Raw genomic sequence first — 13,597 nt, forward strand, 5'->3', positions numbered from 1 at the left:
TGGTTTTATCGGCTGAGTTGATAAGGTAATTTGGCCACTGTAAAGAAATTCGAACGCTGACGTTTCGAGCGTCATAATAAATCTAATGTGATTCGTTTTGTTGAAAGGCTGACGCTCTAAACGTCAGCTCTCGAATCTCTTTACGGTGGCCAAATTACTTTACCAAAAAGTCGGTTGAGAAAAGCAAATAACAGTTAGTCAACCAGTCTGTTAGTCAGTCAATGGTCTAGCCAACGGGACAGTCAGCCAGCCAGCCAGCCAGCCAGCCAGCCAGCCAGCCAGCCAGCCAGTCAGTCAGTCAGTCAGTCAGTCAGTCAGTCAGTCAGTCAGTCAGTCAGTCAGTCAGTCAGTCAGTCAGTCAGCCAGCCAGCCAGCCAGCCAGTCAGCCAGCCAGCCAGCCAGCCAGCCAGCCAGCCAGCCAGCCAGCCAGCCAGTCAGTCAGTCAGTCAGCCAGCCAGCCAGTCAGTCAGCCGTCAGTCAGTCAGCCAGCCAGTCAGTCAGTCAGTCAGCCAGTCAGCCAGACAGCCAGTCAGTCAGTCAGTCAGTCAGTCAGTCAGTCAGTCAGTCACTCAGTCAGCTATCCAACAACCCAGACAGTATTAAAGTCAAAAAGTCAAACGGACAGCAAGTCAGTCAATCAGTCAGTCATGCAGAATGTCAAACAGCTATCCAACAACCAGGTATTAAATCAGTTAGCCAAAAAGCCAGCACTGTCAGTCAGCCAATCACTCGAGCAGTCAGCGTTCATCCAGCAGGTCTGTCGGTAGGTTTTTCGGAGAGTCAGTGGGTTGGTCGGTCAGTCCGTCAGTCCATCCTTCATCCAACAAGCCAGTCAACCAACAATTGAGTCAGTCAGCCACACTGCACGCCTGTCAATTAATCATTCAGGTAGTCCGTCCATCAGTTAAGCAATCAGTGGGTCAGTCAGTCAGTTAATACCAGCTAGCCTGCAAGTCCGTCTGTTAGTCAGTTCGTCCATGCATCATTCAGGCTGCCAACGAGTCCGTTATCCAGTCGGCTTGTTCGTCAGGTGATAATTGTTGCATTTCCAAACTGCAGAGTTTCAAAGCTGCTGGAGAGCTTATCCCTCAGCTCAGGTTCATCAAAATTGACGAAGCTTTTCCACCACCACCATCACTCCTCATCTTCAACATTACCGTCCAAGAAGCTGAACCCTGCCATGCAATACCTTCTGCAAGCCGGACCTCAAGGTCTGATACGGATATGGCCAACTGCACTGTCAGAAGAATTGAATTATTGCAGCTTCATGGTCAACATGACCACCACAAGCAGAGAGATCATCAAACTTGTTTTTGAGAAGTCCGAAATTGTTGATGACCCACGGCGGTTTTACATTTGTGAAACAAGTCTAGGAAAAGGAGGTGGGTCTTATAGTATTTTAAAATTCTCCAAAAACTAGCCTTCCGGAGACCATAACACGCCCGTTAGAAACAGTGAGAAGCAAAAGTTCTTGTCTACAGTAGCAAATGATTACAGAAACCAGAAATGAAACTACCGTCAAAATTCTGATGTGTACTTGTCTGGCCAGTGAAGACACTCCACAGTCGAGAACTCTGCAACTGTAATGTTTAAAACACGAGCATCAGGTTTTATCGGGATTTTAAGCCACGAGGCGCTGCCGAGTGGTTTCAGACCGGATAAAAAACGTGCTGCGAGGTTTTGAACGGCTTCAAAAACATTCCTGGAAGAACGTGGGTCAATAGAGTTCATAACAATGATGCTTTTGTGAACGTTGGAAATTAGCATACGAGAAAAACATTTTACACCGCATACTAATATGGAGGAGGTTTTATCGGGTTTTAAAGCCACTGCAAGTGATGTTTTATCGACCATTTGATAGGTCAATGTGATTATGGATTATTAATGAGTTTTTGAAGGAACATTTAGACCCACCCACCCCTCCTCCCAAGATGGAAACTTTTAATCCATCCTCCCCCACCCCAAGTCCGAGTTTGGTTTGAGAAGCTATATCAAACACTCGATTCATCCGATTTTCAAACTCCTGGAGATTTGATTAAAAATGGCTCGGCTGTGCCCGTTTATGTAAACCACTTTTCGGTGTTTGGAAATTGGAAGAAATTCAGTAATACTTGACCTATGGACATGTCTTGGGAGGTGGTCATCGGCCAATTTATTTTAAATCTCGTCAGCAGTTAACTTAAGAATGTATTGTCGTCACATGGTAAATTTAAACGTCTTGGACCAATAACATCTCGACTTCGTTGACCAGTCAGGTCAATAACCAGAGACAGTTATTCCACCTACTAACGTTCCACACTTTACTTGACTCTGGAGGTGACTTCCGCTCAGGTTGTCGAAACGTCGGTCAATGTCACCTCAATCAGACCTTCTCAGGACTAAACTCACCCGGATGATCACAATTTACGTACTTATGACATGACTCCTGGGTTCAAACCAGTTACAGTGTTTTTGCTTTTTTAGGTTCTCAACATGATCTCCTGGATTCAGACTGTCCGCTGATATTTCAATGCCGTTGGCAAGATCCCGACAAACGTCGTTTTGAGCTACGGTGTAAAAACGACGGAGTTATCAAGGTGACAACAGTATTAAAGATTGAGAAGTGAAGCATTGTTGTCAAGGCTTATAAACATTTCAATGAAAATGCGCAATTTTTAAGGGCGGATAAGTCTGACGATTTTAAGCGCGACTTTTAAATTACAATTTTAAAAGGCGAAATTGCCTCTTAATCAACTGCAATTTTACCTGAGTGTCTTTTAGAATGATAAACAGTAGTGGTTACGGAGAGCCTGTAACGTTTTGGGTAAAGCTGCCAATTGCCCTCCTTCTCCCCACCAACCTCTCCCCCAATTCCTAAAGAGTGCTCTGCGTCCTTTCCTGCTTTGATTTTCATCAAATCAAACCCTGGCCCGCACAAACTTATTTGTATACACTTGTTTTTCAGATGTTGTTTGAACTAGAGGAATATGAAGATGATCTGGATTATCGCTCCATTCCGCTTTCAATCAAGACTCCGTGTTCAGAGGCGCTGGCTCTGATAGTGAAGAAGTTCCACCTGCCTGGTGAAGTTGGTGATTACTACTTGGTAGAGGTTTCTGAAGAGAATGAAGGTAAAGCTTTTATAGCTCCAACTACACTCGGAAAATTCTCGCATTTCAACCCTCCCCTCCCTTCTCCTTCCTTACCCTAGGGATTACCCCTTAAAATGTTTCATGGAGGTGTCCGCCCCGTTCTCCGAATCCTGTCTTGGTCTCAGACCAAAATACTTGTGGCATTTCCAACAGCCTGTTTCAGGACCGAGGTCCGTTTCTCAAAACTCCCAAAGAGGGAATTTTCGGGCCCGAGAAGTATTATTTCAAATCTTTTTTTTTTATTATTATTATTATTGGTGGTAGTTTTCCGTGCAAAATAGCCCAATGTGTTTCTGAATCTAAAACAATGTTGAAGACTCTTAGCTTTCAAAATGATATTGAAAAAAAATCATATTTCCAATAAATGGACACCGTGCTCGTAAAACACGTGCTGAAATGTCTCGGGAGTTTTGAAAAACGCGAAAAACGCACGCCTTGCCTTTAAAACCCTTATCCAATTTCAAACCAGATGTTTGTGTGGCTAAAACGGCAAATCGCACTAATCACGTAGAATGACATTTTCATGAAAGAAACGTGGTTATATTTCAAGCCTGGACCCGGTTGTTCGAAAGCCGATTAACGCTAATCTCTGATTAAAAGTTAACCGATGTTTTCATCTCGCTCATTAAAGATGGTTTTAAAGGCTATTTTAAGCTAATTACAAAGAAAAGTCTAAGGCAAAACTAAGGGACAAAAATCTTGTCGATGAATCCTTACGGATTAGTAAAAATACTCGAATCAGAGTTCACGTTAACCCAGGATTAGCTTAATCGGGCTTTGAACAATTGGGCCTAGGTGAATAAACGGTAGAGGTGTTTTTTTTTTCAGTAAGTGACACCAAGGGACTATGAGGTAAGAGAGCGAATCCCCCATACATGCCCCTCTTCCTGTGAAAATTTTTTTTCAATCTATTTTTGTTTGCGTTGCTATTTTAATGTCGACATCTTATTGGTCAGTTTGAGTGAGGTCATTTAATTATAATTTCCCAAAATAACATGGCGCGAACTAAAAAAAGATTGAAAATAATTATCATGGGGCACAGGGATTCGCTCTCTTACCTCATGTCTCTTGGTGACACAGGCATACTTGAAAAAAGAAAATCCTAGTTCTTCCAACTGGATTCGAACCTATGACCTATCATTTATTCACATCATATTTCTTTGACGTATGGCACTCAAGTCGTAAAGCATCCAAACTGGTAATCGGAAGGTCAAAGTTGATGCTCAACTTCGTTTCCAGGGCTTAACCCTTTAACCCCTAATATCAAAGAACAAATTCTCCTATCTTGTCCCTATACTTTTCTTATAAAAGTACTGTGTAGAAGTTATTAAAATATCAAAAAAAATCACCTTGGGTGATCAAATCCTCAATTCTCATGACCTCAGGGGTTGAATAAGCATTGATATTACAAGGAGAAATTTGATATTGATCACTGTTAGGACTTAAAGGGTTAAGAGAGGAACGTCAGCCTTCTTTATTCGTAGCCCAGTACGAATTTTAATCCGAATCTGACTAGTTTATAATTACAAAACTGTCATGCAATAATGACCAGCAGTTATTTAATATGTCATTCTTGTTTCACACTTCGCAGATGACAGAGAAGAGGTCGCAGATCACGTGTGCCCTCTGCGATTACAGATGGCGTGGAGCGCTCCAGATCACGTGTTCAGACTTTGTAGAAGACCAATGGAAGCCGCCAAAGATGATGATAACAAAGATGGGTTGGACGGATGGTAAGTAAATGATTTATCCCCACAAGTTATTTGAAGCTAGAAGTCTCGATCTATGTGTTGTGATTGCCCGAGTGAGACAGAGAGTGATCTTCAAAAGAACCGTTGTCGGTTACATTGGTGAGCTTGCGCAACAGGACAATGAAGGAAAAGGACGGAAAATGTTTTTTTTTTTTTCTGATGAAGGGCTATCGCTCGAAACGTCTGCACTCGAATCTCTTTACAGTGGCCAAATTACCTGAGAAAACCAAACATTCGTCAAAATATCGTTGTGTGACCAATGTAACATTCATTTATGAACGCATTTTTGTGCGATTTTCGACCTCAACTGTCGTCCTCTTATCGTTTGCGACATGGAAATAGCAAGGGCAAGTTTGATGCTCAAATCTAGTCTGAAATATCAGCCGTCTCCTCCCCTTAACCCACAGGGGGCGCCGGTTAGGGGGAGGAGACGGCTGGCATTTCAGACCGGCTAGCTCAAATAGTGCAAGCTCGTTCCCACGGTTTCTCTTCTTCACTTCCCAGGGAGCTTCCCTGGGACGTGAAGAAGAGAGACCCTGGTATAGATTTATGTCATGCTGGTTACGCAAGGGTAATTTCCGTCCTCCCGCTTCAGTCATCTTGTTGCGTAAGCTCACGATTGACTGTTTTTTTTTTTTTTTTCGACAAACTACATTATGGTACGAGATAACCTGATGCTAGGAGTTAAAGTGCCCCTAACCCTTCAATTTGTTTTCTTTTGGTAGATTTCCATATCTTTCAAGAACTCATTTTCGAAAAAAATTTTGAGAAATTTTGAATCATTTTTTAGTACGAGCGCTAGAAGTGAAGGTAGTCTTGTTGATATTTTCACCTATGGTTCGCATTAGTCCCCCACTCGGCCAAATATGGAGCGTGACGTAAGAAAAGGACATCGTGCAAAAATATCCGAAGATTCGCGGTAATGCTTCAATTGTAAACAGAGAAAATAGTTGAAAAATGTGTGGTTTTTGGATGTAGCAACTCTCGAAATGTAGAGAAAAGAATCAGCATGCATAAGATTCCTTCTGAATCCTTCTGGTGTCCTTTTCTTACGTCACAGCTAAGAAAGTGTCAAATATCGGACGCTTCTCATTGGCTCGTTCCCAATGAGCCCACGAGACAAAAATTTGTCCAGCGGGGCTTAAAGCGCGCAAAAATTTAAAAATTTCAGTAACTTTTAGCGCTCTTAAACAAAAAAGGATTCAATATTTCTAAAAAATGTTTTCGAAAATGAGTTCTTCATAGATATGGAAATCTACCAAAAGAAAACAAATTGAACGGTTAGGGGCACTTTAAAGGTAAAATGTTGTTTACAATGCTAACTAACTTTTTTTGGTTTTCCTTTTTTAGGATGACGGATGCAACTGAAGATGTCTCCCAGGAGCAGGGCATCCAATCAGAAGTTTCCTCGGCCCAGGAAGAAGACGAGCTTGATATAACACCCGCCATATTGGGTGGGGGCGAGAGGGACGAAATCATCGAAGAAACTAGCGAAGACTTGATGGAGGGATTGGCGCGGTTGGACAACGTGATCGAGGAAGAAACCGAGGCGATTGCTTCTCAGGAATTAGAGAATGTGAAACAAGAACTCGTGCACAAGGAGGCAGAGCTTCGAGAGTTGCGGATGAGAAGCGACACGCTGCAGGAGAAGGACGTCGAAATTGAGAGCTTGGTGCAGGAAAACAAGGAGCTTAAAAGAAGAGTTGAAGATCTTACTGAGATGGAAATCGAAATTGAGACCCTTCGACAAGGGAACGAGGAGTTACGGAAAAGAAAACAAGGCGTTCGCGAGCTGGAAGGGAAAGATGACGTTCTTGCTGCGAAAGAGCGTGAACTTGAAGCGCTTCGGGTACAGAGTAAAGAATTGCACGAGCTTCGCTTACGGAATGAGGAACTACGTAAAAAGGCCCAAGAGATTGAAGACAAATTCGATGCTGAAATTTCGCTGCGCGATCGCGAGATCGAAAGACTTTACGCTCGAAACAACGAACTTTCCTCTAAGGAGAAGGAACTTGAGTCACTGAAAGAGGTGAACTCTGCGTTTGACGCGCAAGAAAAAGAATTGAAGAAGCTCAGACATTTAAGCGAAGAGTCTAGTGCAACCCAGGACGAGATGGCTTCAAGGCTGGAAGCGCTGCAACAAAGCCATGATGAGTTGTTAATCGAAGTCGCTCAAGCCGAGAAATTGAAGCAGATAAATCGAGAGCTGTGTAAGAAAGTTGACGAGGGCGAGATTATGAGACAAGAGTTAGGCAGGAGCGAAGCTGAGAAGAAAGAATTAGAGGAAAAATTGGAGGAGGTAAATCGCAAGCGGAAAGAATCGGAGAAGGCAGACACCGAGGAAGTCGAAAAGCTGCGAAAGGAAAATATTGTTTTGACAACGCAGTGCAAAGACGCGGATGAGATGAAGAAGAACATCATTAGGTTGACTGCGCAGATGCGTGACATGGAGAAAGGAAGTCAGGATAAGGCCTATGATTTTGAAAGAAAGCTTGAAGAGTTATCGTCCGAGAAGCGGCAATTGAAAGAGAGGATAGCGGAGCTGGAGAACCTTCAAACGAGCGAGGCGAGAACTGATACCAGTGCAAAGGAAGTGGAAGACTTGAAACTCGAGAACATCTTTCTTGTTGAAAGAAACAAAGAAATTGACGAACTGAAGTCGTCTGTGGCTAGACTGGCTGCTGAGGCGAGAGAGAATGAGTCGTTTAAACAAAAATATAAGGAACTTAGAGACGTGGAGAGTGTGAGTATCACTGAAACTAGGGGTGTATTTCTTTGGGAAAATCCGAATCCTGATTTTTGAGCCAAGATCACACGGATCATGGTGTATCAGAGAAACCGACGAATCCACGCTGGGTAAGGATTCGTCGGTTCCTTTGATGCACCATGATCCGAGAGATCTTGGATCAAAAATCCGGATTCGGATTTTCCCAAAGAAACGCACCCTAGGATTTAGCTGTGATTAATTAAATTAACTACAACCAAACCCCTTATTACGGAGACCGTTAGGACAAGGAAAAGTGCCCTTATTACAGGAGGCAAATGTTGGTGTTTGGACCAAAGCGATTGCCCGTAATGTCAAGATTTTTGTCTTAGCAGGTGTCCGTAAAAAGGGGTTCAACTTTAGTGTTAAAAACGTAAGGACGTATAGGTGGTTTGCATTGCCGCCATGTTGGTGCACAAAACAAAAGAAAATTTGTTCATATGGTTTGCATAAAAATGGAAGTTAAGTCCCAGCGAAGAAAAACCTTATTGTTCCTGTACACCAACATGGCTGCCATGACGTCACATGCAAACCATCGATAGTTGTCAATGGTGGATCAAGAAGTAAGATAAAAAGTGTTAAGTGGGGACGGGGAATTTAAATGGTGGGGCCCGAATTAAGAAATAAAATATAAAAAAGCAGCCTCCGAGACCCTTCCCCCTCCCCTCCAGAGTCTGGGCTCTTTGCCCCAAACCCTTTCCGTCGGTAGCTGGGAGGTGATCTGTTTGCATTCAGTCGTGGGTTAGGTTGGAGGGTAGGGGGGTGAGGGTGGGTAGGGTGAGAGCAGGTATGGACTGATAGCGGCTTCTGTTTGCGTCTTAATAGGCTGACGTGCGATCTCAGCTTCTGCTGGCAGACAATCGTCATTGGCTCAGAATAAAGGGTTGGGTGGGGGTGTTATTCACAGTGTTGGGTGTCATTGTAATGAGCTTGAGAGTAGGCTCCTTAAAAGGAATAAGCCGCAAGAAAAATTTAGCGAGCGGAGCGAGTCATGTCAAACTTGGGGTGGGGTGGTGCACGATGCTGTTTCAAGTGTATCGAGAATTTAAGTTTCAATTTTATTTGGCAAACCTGATCTAGTTTACTTTCAAATTTTATGTTACAGTACTTAACCAAACAGATCAACACTGCAGAGACCATTGCTCGACAGAAGGATAAAAAGCTGAAAGAATCTGAAAACAAGATCAATACTTTGGTAAGCCAATGTTGTCTAACTTTTAAGTCAAGTTTCTTCAACTGTGGAAAGTTATTTTAAGTTTACTTTGGTTTGTGTTTGCCCAAGTGTGTACATAGATAAAAAGTAATCCATTTAGAGTCAGAGAGAACTGTCTTGGCACCCGTTACATGTTTTCCCGCGCTTGGCACCGGCCGAACGTTTTCCTGCACTTAACACCGGTTGCACGTTTTCCCGCGCTTGGCGCCAATGACTTTTGTTTTCCCCCGCTTAGCGCTGGTTGCATAAGTATTCCCCCTTTTCACACCAACTGCATGTTTTGCTCCGACTATTGATAGGTTTTAACATCATTTTGCTGTTGTTTGCGCTTACTTGATGCATTATTAGTTGGATCTGGGTTGAAGCAAATTGGTGTGTTTATATTTATTTATTTATTTTTTTTCCAAATTATTCATTTATAGACTGAAGCAGTAAAAGACATGGAGGCTAAACTTGAGGAACAGGAGCAAAACAGACATTATCTAGACCAGCTACTGAGCATGCTCAAGGACCGGGATCCCACCCTGCTTCACGTGATCAACAGCTCACTCGCATCAAAGTACGAACCTTATTTGCCACTGTTTTTCCTAGACACAACGATTAATCGGGTAGATTTAGCCCAATTTGAAAAATAAAAAAATGGGCGAGCGGACGAAAATTGGCCTACAGTATTTATAAACAACCATTGTGATCTTTTGGAAGTTTTCATCTCTTAAAATTCCTCACGGAATCGACGAACGCTTTTCATTCGACAGATCTGTTTTCTATGTTACCATGCTTCTACCAATAGCCTAACTGCACTGCTCGTTATGTAAACCACACACAACTCACAATTTCCTTTTTTCGCTGTAACGCTGGAAATGTCAGCACTCGAATCTCTTTACGGTTGCCAAATTGCTAAATCAATTCAGTTGATTAAACCAAACATTCATTTTGATATTCACTCTGACGTATACAGCTGATTCTAATTTGCTTATTTCGCTGTCCTCTGTTTTCTTTCTACAGTGAACCAGAGGAATGGTGCTAGTATTTGGAGTGGAATTTAATTCTTAGCCGATGAACTGAATTGGTGGTTTTTGTGGATTCAGTTTCAACGAAGAAGGCTTTAGTGTCAGGCGATCTACAAAGCATCAACACAAGAGTTCTGACAGCTCTTAGATGCCGTTAGTTGATAACCGAAGTTCGGATGAGGACAGAGCAACTAGTAAAATATAGAGTAGGGTGTCTGTGAAACAGGCTTACCGTATTTACTCGAATAAGCGCCGCGGCGCTTATTTAATTTTTCGTGTCTCTTGTGCGGCGCTTATTCGAGGGCGGCGCTTATTTGAGGGCGGCGCTTATTAAAAGGCTCATACCACAAAGCCAAAACATTTTGATTGTACAAGCAAACGTAGACAATCTCCTTACTGCAACAGTTACAGGGAAGAGAAAGAGGGAGGTTGGGCTTGTCGTACCGGCGAAGTTTACAGCCTTCACGCAAGAACTGAAGAACGCGAACATTTTGAAGAGAGAACTGAATGAAAGAGCATCTTGAGATATACTCACTTCGAACTGAAAAACATCACTATTGATGAAAATAAATTCCCATTGCTGGCTTACAACCACATTGCAGCGATTACAGTGTATTTTTATCATCTTATGGAAATACTCAAATAAGCGCCGCACCGGAGCTGCGGCGCTTATTCGAGGGCGGCGCTTATTAACCATTCCGTTCCATGTGCGGCGCTTAATCGAGGGCGGCGTTTATTCGGAGGCGGCGCTTATTCGAGTAAATACGGTAATACTTTATTACCAAGCAGTGTCGAAGAACACATTAAATTGTTTATATCTTTCATGCATATTTTCATTCATTCACAAACTCTTGACAAAACTCAAATGTATGAAGCGGAATGCTGCTCAATAGCTTTCATTTGAACGGTCACACTCGAGGATTTCATTCACAGACTCCAAAATTAGAACCATCTTGTACAGCAAAATAAACATTACCAGAGAAAAGTAACACTCACTTGAAGATTTCACTCACTGGCTCAAGAATAAAAATCACATTATATAGAATAACAAACAGCATAATAGAAAGATACGGCTAGGTAGTTTTATTAGAATGAGTAGACTTAAGAATTTCATCCAAAATCAAAACGAAGAACTAGAGCGGTTTTCAATTGCGTGTCAAAAGTAATTTCGCGTTTGCTTTGGTTTTACATTACAACGCTCTGTGATTGGTTGACGAAACTCGCGTCACTTTCTCAACCAATGAGAAACAAAACCAAAACCAATCGTGTTTTCGCCGCGTTTTCCCGCGCTTGGCGCCAGTTACATGTATTTGCTTCGAATTCTGATTGGTTCGTTGGGTTGTTTACATCTGTTGCGATTGGCCAGAGTAATTACTTTGGTTTTGGTTTTACGATACTCAATTGGAAACCGCTCTATACTTAAAAACAACTGAAGTTCTCGCGCAAGTTAGCGTTATCTCTTAATGGAATAATAGCTAGGAGTCGAAACTTCTTAGTGTTTTCCTAATAAGCAGTCAAACCCATATTTGGATTGTTCTGCAGTGGGCCATATTTTGGGTGTTAACTAACTAAATCCTGAGAGAGACATATATTGCCGGTCAGTGCAGACCAAAATAAGTTAGTTACAATTTAGAGAGATTTTATTTAAAAAGCGCTGTCGCCTTTCGTAATTTAAATTTATCCCCATAAACATTTTTGCAGTGTCATTTATAATGGAACAAGTGTATTCAATTCAAATATGTTTTGGTTTGAAACATTAACTTCAGTGTAATTTAGGGATAGTTTTACTTAGAAGATTGTTAATTGGAGCAGCCTCAATTAGATCTCAAATACTGGAGAACGTGCAACCGTTGTAGGCACAGAAAAATATCAGGTAGCCAGTGAAAGGGCAGTTTAAAAGCGCGGAAAATCTAGATGGTTCAGCCAATCAGAGATACCGAGCTGTCTTTTCAACCAATCAGGAGCGAACAAAACTCCAGTCGCGATCTGGCTTGCGCGCGTTTTCCCGCGGTTAAAATATCGGCTGCTTGCATTTTCTTTGTATTATGATTGGCTTATTGCATTCTTTGCGTTTTCGCTGGATATAGTTTTTTTGCAGAGACAATAAGGAAATTGTTCTGTTGGGAAAATTCTTCAAATAGTAGTGTCAAATATATTTAGTCATTTATTGCGAGAGCAGGGATCGATGCTTGAGGGCGCGTAATATAGCTATATCGTTGTACATATAATGCAGTTGGTACATTTTTTACAGGGATTACTTGTATAGTCAAAACTGTTCTTTAAGACTCCTTCACGTCTTCACGAATAACATTAAGTTTGGTAACTCCATTGGCAAAATAAAAGAGACGTTTTCATGACTGGGGAAAATTCTGTGCAAAAGATTAAATGTTAACAAAGTTTTATATGAAGTTTAATAAATAATGATATGCGTATAAGAATTTGACCAAATGAAGCATTTATTTTTAAGTATTTTTCTTGTTGAATGTTACAAATTGACATCAGGGCTTTTTCAAGACACTTTTTCAGACGTTTGATAAGGTCAGACAAGAATTGGTATACAATCATTTTTGTATATAAAACGGTCAGTTTAGTTGCATTTATATTTCAAAGTATTTTCAGACCCAGAGAATCAATTGAAATGGCTGTATATCTCGCGCCAAATAAAAATATATTGTAAAAAATATTCTGGTATTTTGTTTTGTCTGTTTATTGTCTTATTTTGTCCAGCTATATACTCAATGTTGAGGTCTATCGATAAACACCTAACTTACTAATCGTAGCCTGTGAGAGCAGACGGCTTTTCCAGCTTAACAGCTTTAACAACATGGCCAATCTTTCTACGCGCACTTAAAACTCTGGCACAAAAATACATTTGCAATGTATATGGTTATTTATCCCATGCCATAGAGAATACAGCCAATCAGAGAAATGCTAGAAACCCGTTGCACATTCTGCGGTATGCAACGGGTGGGTAGTGAATCAACCCCCGGATCTTCTAAAAAAAAAAAGGCTTTTCTACATTTAATGAGCAGTACCTATTTATATTTTTTCCTGAATGGAAACAGTGTTTAAAATCAACGTTGCATATAGTCAAGACCGTCGGCTGGGGTTATTCTCGGTGGTGCGTGTCTATCCATCTGAACTCCGTTTCGTGCTCAATCTTTTGACGGACCCTTTCTTCACTGTGCTTTGAGGCTTCTCTTTGCAGCAGTTCGCATATTTTAGCAGGCAAAGAACTTTATAAAGTCCCTCTTCACCATTTGTATAATTGGGTAAGATTTTACGAAAAAACACGAAACTCTATAATTTTGACATGTTTTAACAGTATGTGCGAAGCTACATAAAATTAACTGCAGTGCCTGAAGCTGTGGTTAGCTGATGGCTACTGAAAATTATAACCAAATGACAAAAAAAGAATCAGGCGTGACTGCGTCAGACATCCACGTCAACCTTTCGAGGGCTGTAACCGAACACAAGCTGGATTGTCCTTAGAGTTTAGCTAAGGGGATTTTGTTCAGGTTCAGGTTTTCTTTATGATGATGCATTCTGAAATAGCTGCAAACCATCACAACAACTCTTGGAGCTTTTTATCGGGTCCTTCAAAGAAAAGAAAAAGACGAATCGCCTATATTTGTCCTCCATCGCCCCCACCCGGCCCTCACCCTGCTCCACCAACTGATTGAAAGCGAGAACCCTGGCACGAGTTGTAAAAAGCGCGCGAACACACA

General features: G+C 41.7%; 1 protein-coding gene across 1 annotated transcript in view; it reads left to right on the forward strand.

Annotated features, from left to right (window-relative positions):
* The window catches only part of LOC146466859 (uncharacterized), a 31,111-nt gene extending 21,106 nt beyond the window's left edge, over window positions 1–10,005 (forward strand). The window contains exons 9-16 of the mRNA XM_085126773.1: window positions 1,060–1,382; window positions 2,464–2,576; window positions 2,945–3,110; window positions 4,723–4,864; window positions 6,233–7,625; window positions 8,752–8,841; window positions 9,282–9,418; window positions 9,865–10,005. Coding sequence (XP_084982899.1) covers window positions 1,060–1,382; window positions 2,464–2,576; window positions 2,945–3,110; window positions 4,723–4,864; window positions 6,233–7,625; window positions 8,752–8,841; window positions 9,282–9,418; window positions 9,865–9,886 — 2,386 coding nt within the window. The 3' untranslated portion in view covers window positions 9,887–10,005. The remainder of the gene's footprint in view (window positions 1–1,059; window positions 1,383–2,463; window positions 2,577–2,944; window positions 3,111–4,722; window positions 4,865–6,232; window positions 7,626–8,751; window positions 8,842–9,281; window positions 9,419–9,864) is intronic.
* The last annotated feature ends 3,592 nt before the right edge of the window (window positions 10,006–13,597 follow it).

This window comes from Pavona decussata, unplaced genomic scaffold (assembly GCF_977016875.1).
Source record: "Pavona decussata unplaced genomic scaffold, jaPavDecu1.1 SCAFFOLD_140, whole genome shotgun sequence".
In the NCBI taxonomy this organism is placed as follows: domain Eukaryota; kingdom Metazoa; phylum Cnidaria; class Anthozoa; order Scleractinia; family Agariciidae; genus Pavona; species Pavona decussata.